Below are 16,738 nucleotides of genomic sequence, written 5' to 3'. Positions count from 1 at the left end.
GACAAGTTTGGAGGGTACTATGGTGTTAAATGCTGAGCTGTAGTCGATGAACAGCATTCTCACATAGGTATTCCTCTTGTCCAGATGGGTTAGGGCAGTGTGGTTGAGATTGCATCGTCTGTGGACCTATTTGGGCGGTAAGCCAATTGGAGTGGGTCTAGGGTGTCAGGTAGGGTGGAGGTGATATGGTCCTTGACTAGTCTCTCAAAGCACTTCATGATGACGGAAGTGAGTGTTACAGGGCGGTAGTCATTTAGCTCAGTTACCTTAGCTTTCTTGGGAACAGGGACAATGGTGGCCCTCTTGAAGCATGTGGGAACAGCAGACTGGGATAAGGATTGATTGAATATGTCCGTAAACACACCAGCCAGCTGGTCTGCGCATGCTCTGAGGACGCGGCTGGGGATGCCGTCTGGGCCTGCAGCCTTGCGAGGGTTTACACGTTTAAATGATTTCCTCACATCGGCTGCGGTGAAGGAGTGTCCGCAGGTTTTGGTTGCGGGCCGTGTCAGTGGGACTGTATTGTCCTCAAAGCGGGCAAAAAAGTTATTTAGTCTGCCTGGGAGCAGGACATCCTGGTCCGTGACGGGGCTGGTTTTCTTTTTGTAATCCATGATTGACTGTAGACCCTGCCACATACCTCTTGTGTCTGAGCCGTTGAATTGCGACTCTACTTTGTCTCTATACTGACGCTTACCTTGTTTGATTGCCTTGCGGAGGGAATAGCTACACTGTTTGTATTCGGTCATGTTTCCGGTCAGCTTTCCCTGGTTAAAAGCAGTGGTTTGCGCTTTCAGTTTCACGCGAATGCTGCCATCAATCCACGGTTTCTGGTTTGGGAATGTTGTAATCGTCGCTGTGGGTATAACATCGCCGATGCACTTTCTAATGAACTCGCTCACCGAATCAGCGTATTCGTCAATGTTGTTGGACGCAATGCGGAACATATCCCAATCCACATGATCAAAGCAGTCTTGAAGCGTGGAATCAGATTGGTCGGACCAGCATTGAACAGACCTGAGAGCGGGAGCTTCTTGTTTTAGTTTCTGTCTGTAGGCAGGAAGCAACAAAATGGAGTCGTGGTCAGCTTTTCCGAAAGGAGGGTGGGCGAGGGCCTTATATGCGTCGCGGAAGTTAGAATAGCAATGATCCAAGGTTTTACCAGCCCTGGTTGCGCAATCTATATGCTGATACAATTTAGGGAGTCTTGTTTTCAGATTAGCCTTGTTAAAATCCCCAGCTACAATGAATGCAGCCTCAGGATATGTGGTTTCCAGTTTGCAAAGAGTCAAATAAAGTTTGTTTTAGGCCATCGATGTGTCTGCTTGGGGGGAAATATATATGGCTGTGATTATAATAGAAGAGAATTCCCTTGGTAGATAATGCGGACGACATTTGATTGTGAGGAATTCTAAGTCAGGTGAACAGAAGGACTTGAGTTCCTGTATGTTGTTGTGGTCACACCACGTCTCGTTAATCATAAGGCATACGCCCCCGCCCCTCTTCTTACCAGAAAGATGTTTGTTTCTGTCGGCGCGATGCGTGAAGAAACCAGCTGGCTGCACCGAATCCGTTAGCGTCTCTCGAGTGAGCCATGTTTCCGTTAAGCAAAGAACGTTACAGTCTCTGATGTCCCTCTGGAGTGCTACCCTAGCTCGGATTTCATCAACCTTGTTGTCAAGAGACTGGACATTGGCGAGTAGTATGCTAGGGAGTGGTGCGCGATGTGCCCGTCTCCGGAGCCTGACCAGAAGACCGCTACGTTTCCCTCTTTTATGACGTCTTTGTTTTGGGTCGCAGGCAGGGATCCATTCCGTTGTCCTGGGTGGAAGACAAAACACAGGATCCGCTTCGGGAAAGTCATATTCCTGGTCGTACTGGTGGTGAGTTGACGTTGCTCTTATATTCAGTAGTTCTTCCCGACTGTATGTAATGAAATCTAAGATTACCTGGGGTACCAATGTAAGAAATAACACGTAAAAAAACAAAAACAATGCATAGATTCCTAGGAACTCGAAGCGAGGCGGCCATCTCATCTCTTGTGAATGATGCCCAGCATAAGAAACTATGCCTTTTTCTGCGACTTTTTCTAATCATAGTACACCTCATGTAGCCCATAGGCCTAAATGTTTTTAAGAAGGTTTGTATTACAACTAAAGTGGCCAAATAACTTCTTAAAATTAAGCACATTAATCCGCTTTACAAGGGATGAAAAGCCGAACTGGTATATATAAGCAGTGTGTGAGTTTGGGGAAGATAATTTTCACCATAAAAATGCACCTTTATAATAAAAACATTTCATGCGTAATTGCATTTGCGGTCACTTTTGGTAATGGTGTTTTCCGCTAAAGGAACATTCGTGCTTATAGCCTACTACCATGTGCACATTGCTGCGCTTATAATGTGAAGAAATAGCCTTATACTTTAGCAACATTTTAAGCTAAACTTTCTGATCTGTTACGTCAGCCACATTGCATAAAAAATATGTTTTGATGCTAGTGGTTGTATTCATTTGTGGTCTATCGCATCCCACAACTGTCCCAGAATATTTATTTCTCACACAGAATAGAATAGGTTGACTTTTGTACTATGGGGGATAATAGATTGACATAGGCTAGTGCTTTTGCTGTTTGCTAAGCTTACTCATCTTGTTGGCTGACGAAAAGGAAATGTGTACAGTTCTTCCAATATCTTCAATATGCACCTTAGAATTGGATAAGGACACGCGCAGTTGCGTCCCCGATGTGTCTGTCTTCACTTGTAGCCTGTGAGAACCTGATCACGTTATGGAGAGTGTGAATGAGCTATGCTTCCAATTGTGCAGCACACTAAGGGAGAAGGGCACAACGCAGCACTTCGGGCCGCAAAAGGCATGGATTTTTTGGGTGCATTACGGCCACAAAGGGGATTCGAGGCATTATCAAGTGCTAGTGAAATTGTGAATTAGAAAATATTGGAGTTGTACAGCCTGCACAAAAAACAAAGCAGAGCTCAAAGCAGAGCCTTTCAAGCAACTTTTTACTAATCAGAATTAGAATCTCATCATGCAGCCTTACAATGTATTAAAAATCTAAACATATAGCCCAACGTTTGTAGAACTAAAGTTACATTAAAAACTCTAAATTAAGCATATAGGAATACCTATTTCTGAGTTAACCGCTCAACACAGAATAGCCGCATGTTCACACTCCCTGTTCACACTATAAAATAATATAAAATAATGCCACGGAATTATAAGCAAATCTTGTCTGCTAAATGAAGAAGTGTAGCCCACAGCCATATGCCATAGCCACATCAGGACCTAACATAAGGACAACTCAGAGGATGCTATTATTTTCTTCTGAAATAGACTACATTTTCTACATATCATACTTCTTTAGACATGTCTTTAATAAATAATGGATTTATTGTGAAGGTGTAGGCTATATTACATGGATTTACTAGACTTTTTTGGAAGCCAGGAGATGCTAAATGTGTTTGTTAATTAACGGTCAATTACCGTGAGACCAACAGTTATTTGCTTGACAATCACTGGCTGACAAAATTTTGTGACCGCCACAGCCCTACCTGTGGCCACATGATTTAGGAAGAAACACACCTGTCTATGTAAGGTCCCACAGTTTACAGTGCATGTCAGAGCAGAAACCATACCATTAAGTCCAAGGAACTGTCTGTAGATCTCCGAGATTGTGCAGCATATAGTTGAGGAAGGGTATAAAACAATTTCTAGAATGTTGAACGTTTCTAAGAGCACACTGGTTTCTATAGTTGGGAAATGGAACAAATATAGAACTACCCAGACTGCCTAGAGATGGCCGTCCAACCAAACTGAGCAACCGGGCAAGAAGACCTTGGTCAGGAAGATGACCAAGAACCCATTGACCACTTTTACAGAACTACAGAGTTGCTTAACTGAGATGGGAGAACCTACCAACCTACCAGAAATCAATTTAGAATTCAGGCTTTAACACAATGTAGAATAAGTCAATGGGTATGAATACTTTCCCTCCACACTGCAGCCCAGGGTCTGCTGGGGTCTGGGTCTTGGCAGTCCTCTGGCAGCATTGTCCCCCTCAGCAAGTCCCTGCTGGCACCCATTGTCCCCCCTGCCCAGTGCGGGCTGTCAAGAGTCCCCTTTACGCCTCCTCTCTGTGTGCACACACCCTTGCCCCCTCGCGCTACCCCACCCCCACCTTTCCCGCCACAGCTGCCCCCTCTGACCTCTCACTCTCCCCCATGCTGTCAGACCCAACCTCTCTCACAAAACACACTCTTCTTGTCCAGCCTGCCCATACCACACTACCCACATCGTGTACTTATTTACCCATTAATTAATCAAAGGGAATGATTAATGTGACACATGTTTTACCAGCCACACCCATTGCTGTTGTTGTGCGTCTTAATTTTTATACCCATATTGTTTAACCAAAAGCAAAGTGTTAGTCAAGAGGCAGACATTTTGTTGTTCTCCATGCAGGAGCATCTAAATGCTGGAACATGTTGATGAGTGAGACCAGGGCGTAAAAGACAGGGATGTGGATCCTTAATTAACCCCGATCGAATGGTGATTTAATGCCTATATTCAGGTTCCTAGAGCTCTCTGCTTCATTAGCCCTGTGGTGTTTAGTACCCCAACACACCCATGGACAGGACAGCAGTTCTCATCCATTTAGGTGTGGCACCAACAGGAAACACGAGGACTGCCTCACCATTGTAGAGACATAGGCTAGAAATGCCTAGTGCTCATGTCCGTTCACACAAAGGAAAGTGGTGAAAGCAGACGGTCGAAGCCAAGACTTTCTGTGAGTTCAGCTTATAATTTTTTTTATTGATTTCATCTGAAGGCAGGGACACTTGACAATCAGCAGAGGACCTTAAGTCCACAGCACGTCATACATACACTCGGCTGGTTACATTTTAGTACGTCCTCACGCACTAGGCACCAGGGGAAGCAACCTGGGTGATGAAATGACGTCTGACAATCCCCATAGCACCAGGCCATTAGAAGTGGTAATGGTGACGGCAGCTGTGGTGTTATTGTGATTATTCAAACTTGGTGTAATATAATGGTCACACTGATGGTTTTTGACTAGATAAGTGTGTACCCAGGTTTGTGCAGCCTCATTTAATATGCAGTGAAACGCGTCAGCGAAAGACCCTCATCATATTAGGCTCATATCTCCCTCTTTGTTTGGGTTAAATGAAACCGAAAGGTTGACATAAATGCAACCTTGTGTGTGTGCTCTCATGCTGTCTCTATCCCTTTCTCTCTCCCTCTCTCCCCAGACACACACACACACACACCCAGTCATCCACTCATACACACAGTTAGTCACTGTTATATATACACACACATCATCATACATTGTTCAGTCCCTACACAAACCCTGTATATTTTCATCCACACAAAATAACCCCCCAGCAGGGCTTTGTGGCTGTACTGAAAAATCTATTCACATACGATTCCCATAATTTAACTGTGAATGATACAGTGGCTCGTTTGAAAAGCAACCGCTGAAGAGAACCCAGCTAGCAGACAGACGGTTGAGTTGGAAGACAGAGCAGCGGGAGAGAGAGCTGCTGCCATCATCCTTGCGGAGCTGAATGAGGAGAAAGAAGCTAATTGACTTCAGTCCTCGCTCACACCTACTGTATGACTCATGTTCTAACAGCCAGCTAGACACACCGTAGTAAAATTGCTAATAGCAATACTGTAATTTTATTGCAAAGCAACAAATAAGAAAAATGTTATCTCTGAAGGTGGTGTTGGTAGAGTTTATAGAATGCATGGGGATGAAACACAAGGGCAATGTCTACTTCACTTCCTCTCCTCAAACAGAAGAAAGGCCATGGTAGACAGAGAATGTCTAGCCCCATGCCCCACCACCACTACCAGCATGCACACCTGTAGCTTTTCTCTCCTCTGTTTGTACCTCTCACAGACGTGTCACCGGCTCTCTGGGAGTTTGCCTATCCATTAAGGGCCCCGTCCGGCTTCGCTTAAATAACTGCTGCCGCCACTCCAGGGCCATTAAGTAACCACCGCCGCCCGCCCAGCATCCAGACGAGAGCAGAGCCCCCTCCCCGATGTACTGTGCCCCCCCCCCCCCCCCCCCCCCCCGTTCCGCTCTTCCTTCTCCACCACCACCTCTTTTCAGGTGTCACTTTGGGCCTACTCAATTTTACACTGTAATAGACCACCCGGGTCAGCTACTTTTTTCCTCTGCTTCCACCTTCCTTTTTTTATCACTGCACCTCCCTTCATCTGTCAGCCCTTCACCTTGCCGCCCCCCCAAGACTGGACCGGCCGCATCACTTTGGAGCACTTAATTCCAGTTAACGCTAATCAGCGCTACAGCACTTTCCCAACACACAAGAGGCCCAGGAGAAAGACACTGTCTGTTCAGCTCTGTGTGTACCCCTTTCTCTCACTCTCTCCCTCTTTCGCTTTCTCTCTCTATCTCTCTATGTAATGTCTCTGTGTCCTCCTATGTCCTTCTTCCTCCTTCAAATCAGAAAAGAGTATCTGGTATTATTTAATTGTCATGGGTTCAAATACTGTATTGAATTGCAAAGCGCTCAAAACATGACATACAGACTCTGAAAGCTTTTATGTTTTGAAAAGGAAAGAGCTTTTTTATTACTTTGACTAGTGCAGCATATACTGTAGTTCATATTGATTAATTGTACTCTTCTCTTTTGCTCTAAACAAAGAGCCAACAACCCTTATATTTTCTCTCACCCCAAGATTGCAGCTGACATCTTGTTTGCACAACAGCATGGTAAACATGGTTCTTCTCAGAAAGACAGCTGAACTATTATGTCCATTTGTGTGAATGTATATATTGCAGGGTGTATACTATTGTGGTGCTTGAGGGTGCAGGCAAAGAACTGAATACATGTTACTGTATCACGTGTGTGTGTGTGTGTGTGTGTGCGTGTGCGTGTGCGTGCGTGCGAAGGTATATCAGAGGTTAAAGGGCAATCTGTCTGCAAGAGCAGTGCCATTAGGATTAATGCACGCACACTTACACACACTCATACATGCTGCACACGGTCATGTATGTACATACACTCTCTCCTACACAGCCCTCCTGTGTGCCATTCACTTAACAGCATTAAACAGGTCTGGGATTTACGGCCATATTAGTGTTATTATTGTGTGGGGGGAATGCAATTACTAGTAGTTGTACATTGAAATGGGAGAAGTGGGTTCAGACCTGGGTTCAAGTAGTATTCCAAAAATGTCAAATACTTTGAGTGTTTGCTTAAACCTGCTAGGTTGGGTGGTTGTACTTTTGGGACTTTTTATTGGTCCCATTGCAACAGGCAAGCTCAATCGAGCACAGCTAAAGTATTTGAAATTATTTTGAATAGTAGTTAAACCCAGATCTGGTGGGGTTAAATTAGTGTTTCCTTCTACTATGTCCAGACCTCACCTCATCCCAGACCCAGGTCAAAGGCTCGCCATGATCTTACATTCCTGCAGTTTTCCTCTCCCCCTTTCTCCCTCCCTCTCTCTTTCTCAAATTGTGTCACTCTCTCACTACCTCCCACCTCTCTCATTCCCTCAATTGCCCTGTTTCTGTTTGCCTCCAAAACCACTCAAACCATTTTCATTTCTCAACTGGACATTAATTGTTTGTGTGATAGCCCTAAGGTAGTGGGCAGGCTCTGACCACTGTGCTGTCTCCAGAGCACCCTGTGTTGTTACATTAGAGCGAGAAAGGAGAGAGGAAGGCCTGTCAGTCAAGCCACCTTAAGTGCCTCAAGTCCTGGAGGGATTCCAGTGAAAATCGGCCCCAATCAATGGCCCCCTTTTCATTGATAAAAGAAGAGGGAGAAGAAGATGTTGTGGGAGAGAAAAAAATCAAGAGAAAGAGGTGTAGAGAAAGAGGTGTAGAGAAAGAGGTGTAGAGAAAGAGGTGTAGAGAAAGAGGTGTAGAGAAAGAGGTGTAGAGAAAGAGGTGTAGAGAAAGAGGTGTAGAGAAAGAGGTGTAGAGAAAGAGGTGTAGAGAAAGAGGTCTAGAGAAAGAGGTTTAGAGAAAGCCAGAAGGGAGTCTTGTCAGTATTTATTTGCACAGAAGCACCGTTACAGCCTCACTGTCAGAAGATTTAAGGACAGGCCCCGTTTTGTCTCATCTTGTTGTTGTTGTTTTTACCTTTCTCTCCCTCTACCCCATCGCTCTCTTCACTGCCCACATGGTTGCTTGAATTTTCCTCTGACTACCTTTTCCTCATCTCGCTCTCTCGCTCTCTCTCACTCTCTCGCTCTCCCTCCCTTTTCCCCCTCTCCCTTTCATTCTCTCCTGGGTGTGGATGGGAGACAGTGATTGATCCAGGGGGAGGGCTGTCTCTGGGCCTCCCTCTCGTGCGTTTATGAACATGAGTCCGCTGCTCCTCATAGATTTTTAAATTAGTGGCAGCTTTGCCCCAAAGATGCGTTATTGACTGATGAAATAGAAGCTGAGCTCTAAACACTCCCTCTTTCCCTAGAGTTTTCTCCAGTCTGGTAATTGAAAGTGTGTGTGTGCGTGCGTTTGCGTGCTCTATTCCTGTGTGTGACTGGATCTCTGCTGGAGAAAAATGAACACTACTTGTTGGGCTCGAGACTCAATTGAAATATAAAGCACATCTTGATACCTTTTCATTTGCTTAAAAAATGTATTTAGAAAACCTATCCTCAGTGGCCTTTATGAAGTCCTTAGCCATATTAAAGTGTCCTCTACCAAGCATGAGATACAGGGCCATTGCACATCCCATTGTGTTGACGGTTCCCTGTATGCTAAAACAGTCCTTAGCCTGCCTGTTATACTGCTCACATCGTTTGTCATTGCTCTCAACTTGGTGCTGACCTCTTGTGGTAAGGAATCACAGTTGCAATGTTCAAGCCTGTGTGCTTTTCCCAGTGGTGTTTTACAATGATCGATACCTCGTTTGGTTTAGGATACTTATTTCTTTATAAATGATCTAACAGATCTCAAGAAATGTACATCATTGTACAATGAACAAGAATGTTGAATATCCATAGAACGGAGATGAAATGGTCTTTATTCAGGAGTAGGGCCAAGAATGACGTGTCATTTCACTACAGGACTGTCAACATGTTATGTTTCGTCAGATTTATTCCCGACATTATCTCCTACTCAATTGAAGATAGAAACCAGACTAAATGAGAAAAGAAAACTCACCTTGTCCTCCCTCCCTCTCTCCATTAGGCTCGGACATGGCCATCTTCTGCCTGCTGTGTGGGAAGCGCTTCCAGGCGCAGCCGGCCCTGCAGCAGCACATGGAGGTCCACGCCGGTGTGCGCAGCTACATCTGCAGCGAGTGCAACCGCACCTTCCCCAGCCATACGGCACTCAAACGTCACCTTCGCTCGCACACAGGTCAGTGGCAGTGGCGACGCATACTGTCTAGTAGCAGCTACAAAGTATGTGGACACCCCTTCAAATGAGTGTGTTCTGCTTTTTCAGCCACACACATTGCTGACAGGTGTATAAAATCGAGCAAACAGCCATGCAATCTTCATAGACAAACATTGTCAGTAGAATGGCCTTACTGAAGACCTCAGTGACTTTCAACGTCGCACCTTCATAGGACCCCACCTTTCCAACGAGACAGTTTGCTAGAACTGCCCCGGTCAACTGTAAGTGCTGTTATTGTGAAGTGGAAACGTCTAGGAGCAACAACGGCTCATCCACAAAGTGGAAAGACTTCCCAGAAGAGTGGAGGCTGATATAGCAGCAAAGGGGGGGCCAGCTACATATTAATCCCCATGAATTTTGAATGAGATGTTTGACAAGCAGGTGTCCACATTATTTTGGTTATGTAGTGTGTGTCAACTCCCCCTCTATCCTAGTGCACTAGGACACACTTCGTTAGGCTACTCATGTTCTCTCACACTAACCAGTCAACTCAAACTCCTCTGACTACCCTACTAACAAATGACATTGTCACAACGTTGCAGATAGATTGTGAGAAGGTTGGTCATCACATTAGGCAATTTGTGAGGTAATAATTACACTTATGCTGTGGCAACATACTTTTGCAATGATGTGGCAACAAGTGAAAGCTACACATAGACCTGCTGAAGACTGACAGGGAAAAGGTTGTCAACACAGTCTCCTTAGGTCAACAAATCCATATTGTATATATATGGATTATATATGTATATATATATATATGTGTATATATATATGTATATGTATATGTATATGTATATGTATATATATATATGGATTGTAAACAAATCCATATTTCTTATGATGGTGTGATGGATTGTTCCATTGACAGACATGAGTGACAGTATATTGGACAAGTGGCGATGTCTCAGTAGTCTAGCATCAGTTTAGACTCTAGAGCCCTGCAGGGCAACAACACGTGTCTCACCACATTATGCTCATGGCTTTGGCTTCTGAACATGGTTGCCTATTATCTAACTCACTACAATGGTTCTTCCTAGAAGGAATTGTGTAATCCCGACTCAAAACGTTTTATTTTTATTTAACCTTTTATTTAACTAGGCAAGTCAATTAAGAACAAATTCTTATTTATAATAACGGCCTACCGGGAACAGTGGGTTGACTAAAAAACTGATTTTTACCTTGTCAGCTTGGGTATTCGATCCAGCAACCTTTCGGTTACTGGCCTAACACTCTAATCACTAGGCTACCTGCTGCCCTAGTCCACTATTTGCATGGCTGGCTGAATAAACAGAGAGATCTGGTCATTTGCTGAATAAATTCATGCCATGATCAAACGGAGCTGGTACTGTATTTACCTCCAGGCTGGCTCGTTGGTGAGTAAAGGCCATGTTAATACTGTCAGTTGTGAGAAGGACGAGGCTGAAGAGGGAAATAGCCTGGCAGATGAGGTGATTTAGGGAAAAGCCCCTGTTACCGTGACAGAATATAAGAACATGGAAATGAATCCCATTTCACTTGCAAAGGATGGACGCTCTCATCTTCCCTTTTTTTTCCTTTCTATCCTCCGCCGTCTGTCTGCGACCTTAAATAACAGTCTCTATGTCAGAGCTGATATAGCTCACCGGCTCACGGATAAATATTTGAGATGAAGGTGGCGAGATGAGCGCAGCCAGCTTATTTGCAAGCCGATGTGCAGCGATTTAGTGCGAGTGACAAGGTGAGGCGGTCCTGTATACTGGACCTCCGCATCTGCTTCTCTGTTTTCACGCCAATCCTCGGGAGAGGTCCAATGACATATACAGTGCAGTAGGAAAGTATTCAGAGCCCTTGACTTTTTCCACATTTTGTTACTTTAATGCCTTATTCTAAAATGAATGAAATAGTTGAATTCCCTCATCAATCTACACACAATACCCCATAATGACAAAGCAAAAACAGGTTTTTAGACATTTTTGCTAATTTATTACAAATAAAAAACTTAAATATCACAATTACGTAAGTATTCAGAACCTTTACTCAGTACTTTGTTGAAGCACTTTTGTCAGCGATTACAGCCTCGAGTCTTCTTGGGTATGACGCTACAAGCTTGGCACACCTGTATTTGGGGAGTTTCTCCCATTATTCTCTGTAGATCCTCTCAAGCTCTGTCAGGTTGGATGGGGAGTGTCGCTGCACAGCTATTTTCAGGTCTCTCCAGAGATGTTCAATCGGGTTCAAGTCCGAGCTCTGTCTGGGCCACTCAAGGACATTCAGAGACTTGTCCTGAAGCCCCTCCTACATTATCTTGGCTGTGGGCTTAGGGTCGTTGTCCTGTTGGAAAGTGAACTTTCGACCCAGTCTGAGGTCCTGAGCGCTCTGGAGCAGGTTTTCATCAATCATCTCTCTACTTTGCTCCATTCATATTTCCCTCGGTCCTGACGAGTCTCCCAGTCTCTGCCGCTGAAAAACATCCCCACAGCATGATGCTGCTAGCACCATGCTTCATCGTAGGGATGGTGCCAGGTTTCCTCCAGACGTGACACTTGGCATTCAGGCCAAAGAGTTCAATCTTGGTTTCATCAGACCAGACAATCTTGTTAATCATGATCAGAGTCCTTTAGGTGCCTTCGGCAAACTCAAAGCTGGCTGTCATGTGACTGGAACTCAAAGCTGGCTTCCAAAAGCTTGCAAAAATCGCTGAAGTTGGAGACTTTCATTTCCCTCACCAACTTTAAACATCAGCTATCTGAGCAGCTAACTGATCACTGCAACTGTACATAGTCCATCTGTAAATAGCCCACCCAATCTACCTACCTCATCCCCATTTTTTTTTTTTTAAATTTACTTTTCTGCTCTTTTGCACACCAGAATCTCTACTTACTTCTATTTTTTTCTACTCTGTCATTGACTAGTTTATTGTGTTATTGGCTTGTTTATTGTTTACTCCATGTGTACCTCTGTGTTGTTGTCTGTGTCACACTGCTTTGCTTTATCATGGCCAGGTCGCAGTTGTAAATGAGAACTTGTTCTCAACTAACCTGGTTAAATAAAGGTAAAATATTTTTTGGGGCCTTTGACTGTGGAATGGCTTCCGTCTGGCCATTCTACCATAAAGACCTGATTGATGGAGTACTGTGGAGAAGGTTCTCCCATCTCCACAGAGGAACTTTGGAGCTCTGTCAGTGACTATCGGGTTCTTGGTCACCTCCTTGACTAAGGCTCTTCACCCCTGATTGATCAGTTTGTCCTGGCGGCCAGCTCTAAGAAGGGTCTTGGTGATTCCATAATTCTTCCATTTAAGAATGATGGAGGACGCTGTGTTTTTGGGGACCTTCAATGCTGCAGATCTTTTTTGGTACCCTTCCTCAGATCGGTGCCTCGAAACAATCCTGTCTTGGAGCTCTATGGACAATCCTTCATGGCTTGGTTTTCTGACATGCACTGTTAACTGCGGGACATTATATAGACAGGTGTGTGCCTTTCCAAATCATGTCCAATCAAATGAATTTACCACAGATGGACTCCAAGTTGTAGAAACATCTCAAGGATGATCAATTTAAACAGGATGTATCTGAGCTCAATTTTGATTATCATAGCAAAGGGTCTGAATATTTCAGTTTTTTATTTTGAATACATTCTAAACATTCTAAACATGTTTTTGCTTTGTCATCATGGGGTATTGTGTGTAGATTAATGAGGGGAAAGAAATATTGATTACATTTTATAATAAGGCTGTAATGTAACATGTGGAAAACATCAAGGGGTCTGAACATGTTTTGTTGTTGTTGCTATGTATTGGAATGTAATATTTCAAGGACAGAATTTAACTATTGCTTTCTTGGTGGGGACAGTAACATTAGTACTCTAAAAATTATACTTTTAAGGAATTAAAAAAATATGTTTTTAATTATGTTTAGTTCACATAACTTTTAAAAGTATGCATTAAGTTGTCTGTAATATAATAAACATGGGAAATACAAACGTAGACATTAATAAATGCATTTCTATAGCTTCAAAAATATTTTTTACAATGGTGGTGGAGTGCCAAGATGGAGGCGCGGTGGTTTCAAAACAGTGCCCCCTGTCAGTCATCTAGTGTATATATAAACCATTGTCGGGGACACGAGGACGGTCCCCGTGCACGACTCCCTGAAATGTCATCACCAACCCCAATCTCGGCATGAGCAGCAAGACGAGGCAGCAGCACCGTGCTTTTTTGAACCTGATCCTCTGTATGTGTGTATTAAATTGCAATGAGCCAGTCACAAGCACCCTTGTAATATGATGTGGTGCCTTTTGTCAAGGGATAAAAAAATCGGCAAGTCGCCGTGGCACCTAAAATAATCCCTAATTTCAAGAAAGGGGAAATAACCGGCAATTCTTACATGTATTTGCCGTTTTAATGTTTGTGTGTGTACTAGGGAAAAGAGATCTGATGTAAAAACACGCAGTAGCAGGTGATGTCGAAAGCAAAAGTCAAGCAGTCCTGTCTTCATCTCAGTTAGAGACATCATCGCCCTCTTCCGACAAGTCCATCATCATCATCACTTATACAGTGTCTTCAGAAAGTATTCATACCCTTTGACTTACTCCACATTTTGTTGTTACAGCCTGAATTCAAATGCCTGAATCTCACCCATCTACACACAATATCCCATAATGACAAAGTGCAAACATGTTTTTAGAAATGTTTGCACATTTATTGAAAATGAAATACAGAAATATCTAATTTCCTGTGTTGCTTTGGCTGTATGCTTGGGGCCATTGTCCCGTAACTCTTCTACCAAGTCTCAGGTTGTTTGCACTCTGAAGCAGATTCTAATCATTGATTTGCCTGTATTTGGCTCCATTCATTGTTCCCTCTATCCTTACCAGTCTCCCAGTCCCTGCCACTGAAAACCATCCCCATAGCATGATGCTGCCACCACCATGCTTCACGGTAGGGATGGTGTTAGACGGGTAATGAGCTGTTCCTGGTTTTCTCCAGACATAGCTCTTTGCATTCAGGCCAAATAGTACAATGTTTGGCTCTTCAGACCACATAATTTTTTGCATGCCTTTTTGTAAACCCCAGGCGTGCTGTCTTGCCTTTTTCTCTGGATTGGCTTCTGTCTGGCCACTCTCCCATAAAGTCCAGATTGGGGAAAAACTGTAGACTGTTGTCCTTCTTGCTGGTTCTCCCATTTCAGCCAAGGAACTCTGTCGTTCTGTCAGACTTTGTCAGTTCCCTGACCAATGTCCTTCTTTCCCGGTTGCTCAGTTTGGTCTGACGGCCAGCTCTAGGCAGATTCTGGGTAGTTCCATATTTCTTCCATTACCCAATGATGGAGACCACTGTGTTCTTGGAAAATGTAAACTCTCTTGAAATTGTTTTATACCCTTCCCCAGATATATGCTGCACAATCTCGGAGATCTACAGACAGTTCCTTGGACTTAATGGTATAGTTTCTGTGGGACCTTATGTAGAAAGGTGTGTTTCTTCCAAAATCATGTCCAAACAATTGAATTGGCCACAGGTGAACATTACAGGTGGACATTATAGTGACATCTCAATGATGACCGAAGGAAATGGATACACCTAAATTCAATTTGGAGTGTCATAGCAAAGCAGTGTGAGTACTCACAGTACCAGTCAAAAGTTTGGAGACATACTCATTCCAGGGTTTTTCTTTATTTTTACTATTTTCTACATTGTAGAATAATAGTGAAGACTTCAAAACTATGAAATAACACATATGGAATCATGTAGTAACCAAAAAGTATTAAACAAATAAAAATATATTTGAGATTCTTCAAAGTAGCCACCCTTTGCCTTGATGACAGCTTTGCACACTCTTGGCATTCTCTCAACCAGCTTCATGAGATAGTCACCTGGAATGCATTTCAATTAACAGGTGTGCCTTGTTGAAAGTTAATTTGTGGCATTTTTGAGCCAATCAGTTGTGTTGTGACAACGTAGGGGTGGTATTCAGAAGATTGCCCTATTTGGTAAAATACCTAGTCCATATTATGGCAAGAACAGCTCAACTAAGCAAAGAGAAACGACAGTCCATCCTTACTTTTAGACATGAAGGTCAGTCAATCTAGAATATTTCAAGAACTTTTAAGGTTTCTTCAAGTGCAAGATGCAAACACCTTAAAACGCTATGATGAAACTGGCTCTCACGAGGACCGCCACTGGAAAGGAAGACCCAGAGTTAACTCTGCTACAGAGGATAAGTTCATTAGAGTTACCAGCCTCAGAAATTGCAGCCCAAATAAATGCTTCAGAGAGTTCAAGTAACAGACACATCTCAACATCAACTGTTCAGAAGAGACTGCGTGAATCAGGCCTTCATGTTCGAATTTCTGCAAATAAACCTCTAAAGGACACCAATGCAAAGAAGAGACTTGCTTGGGCCAAGAAACGCGAGTAATTGACATTAGACCAGTGGAAATCTGTCCTTTGGTCTGATGAGTCCAGATTTGAGATTTTTGGTTTCAACCGCCGTGTCTTTGTGAGACGCAGAGTAGGTGAACAGATGATCTCTACATGTGTGGTTCCCACCTTGAAGCATTGAGGAGAAGGTGTGGCGGTGCTTTGCTGGTGACACTGTGAGTGATTTATTTAGAATTCAAGGCACACTTAACCAGCATGGCTACCACATAATTCTGCAGTGATACACCATCCTATCTGGTTTGCGCTTAGTGGGACTATCATTAGTTTTTCAACAAGACAATGACCCAACACAACTCCAGGCTGTGTAAGGGATATTTGACCAAGAAGGAGAGTGATGGAGTGCTGCATCAAATGACCTGGCCTCCACAATCACCTGACCTCAACCCAATTGAGATGGTTTGGGATGAGTTGGACAGCAGAGTGAAGGAAAAGCAGCCAAAAAGTGCTCAGCATATGTGGGAACTCCTTCAAGACTGTTGGAAAAGCATTCCAGGTGAAGGTGGTTGAGAGAACGCCAAGAGTGTGCAAAGCTGTCATCAAGGCAAAGGGTGGCTACTTTGAAGAATCTAAAATACTAAATGTATTTTGATTTGTGTAACACATTTTTGGTTACTACATGTTATTTCATAGTTTAAATGTCTTCACTATTCTACAATGTAAAAATAAAGAAAAACCCTTGATTGATTAGGTGTGTCCAGAAATTTTGACTGGTACTGTATGTACATGAGAAATGTATGTATTTCATTGTCAATAAATGTACAAACATTTCTAAAAACATGTTTTCACTGTCATTATGGGGTATTGTGTGTAGATGGGTGAGAAATTCAGCCTGTAACGCAAAATGGGGAATAAGTCAAGGGGTATGAAAACTTTCTGAAGGCATTGTATGTCT

The 16,738-nt window shown here is 43.4% G+C and overlaps 1 protein-coding gene across 2 annotated transcripts in view; it reads left to right on the top strand.

Moving 5' to 3' along the window:
- The window catches only part of LOC109872746 (zinc finger and BTB domain-containing protein 16-A), a 168,725-nt gene that overhangs the window by 141,867 nt on the left and 10,120 nt on the right, over positions 1 to 16,738 (top strand). For both annotated transcript variants that reach the window (XM_020464050.2, XM_020464049.2), the window contains exon 5: positions 9,219 to 9,389. In XM_020464050.2, coding sequence (XP_020319639.1) covers positions 9,219 to 9,389 — 171 coding nt within the window. The remainder of the gene's footprint in view (positions 1 to 9,218; positions 9,390 to 16,738) is intronic.

This window comes from Oncorhynchus kisutch, linkage group LG28 (assembly GCF_002021735.2).
Source record: "Oncorhynchus kisutch isolate 150728-3 linkage group LG28, Okis_V2, whole genome shotgun sequence".
Taxonomy (NCBI): domain Eukaryota; kingdom Metazoa; phylum Chordata; class Actinopteri; order Salmoniformes; family Salmonidae; genus Oncorhynchus; species Oncorhynchus kisutch.
This window is presented reverse-complemented; position numbering and strand designations above follow the sequence as displayed.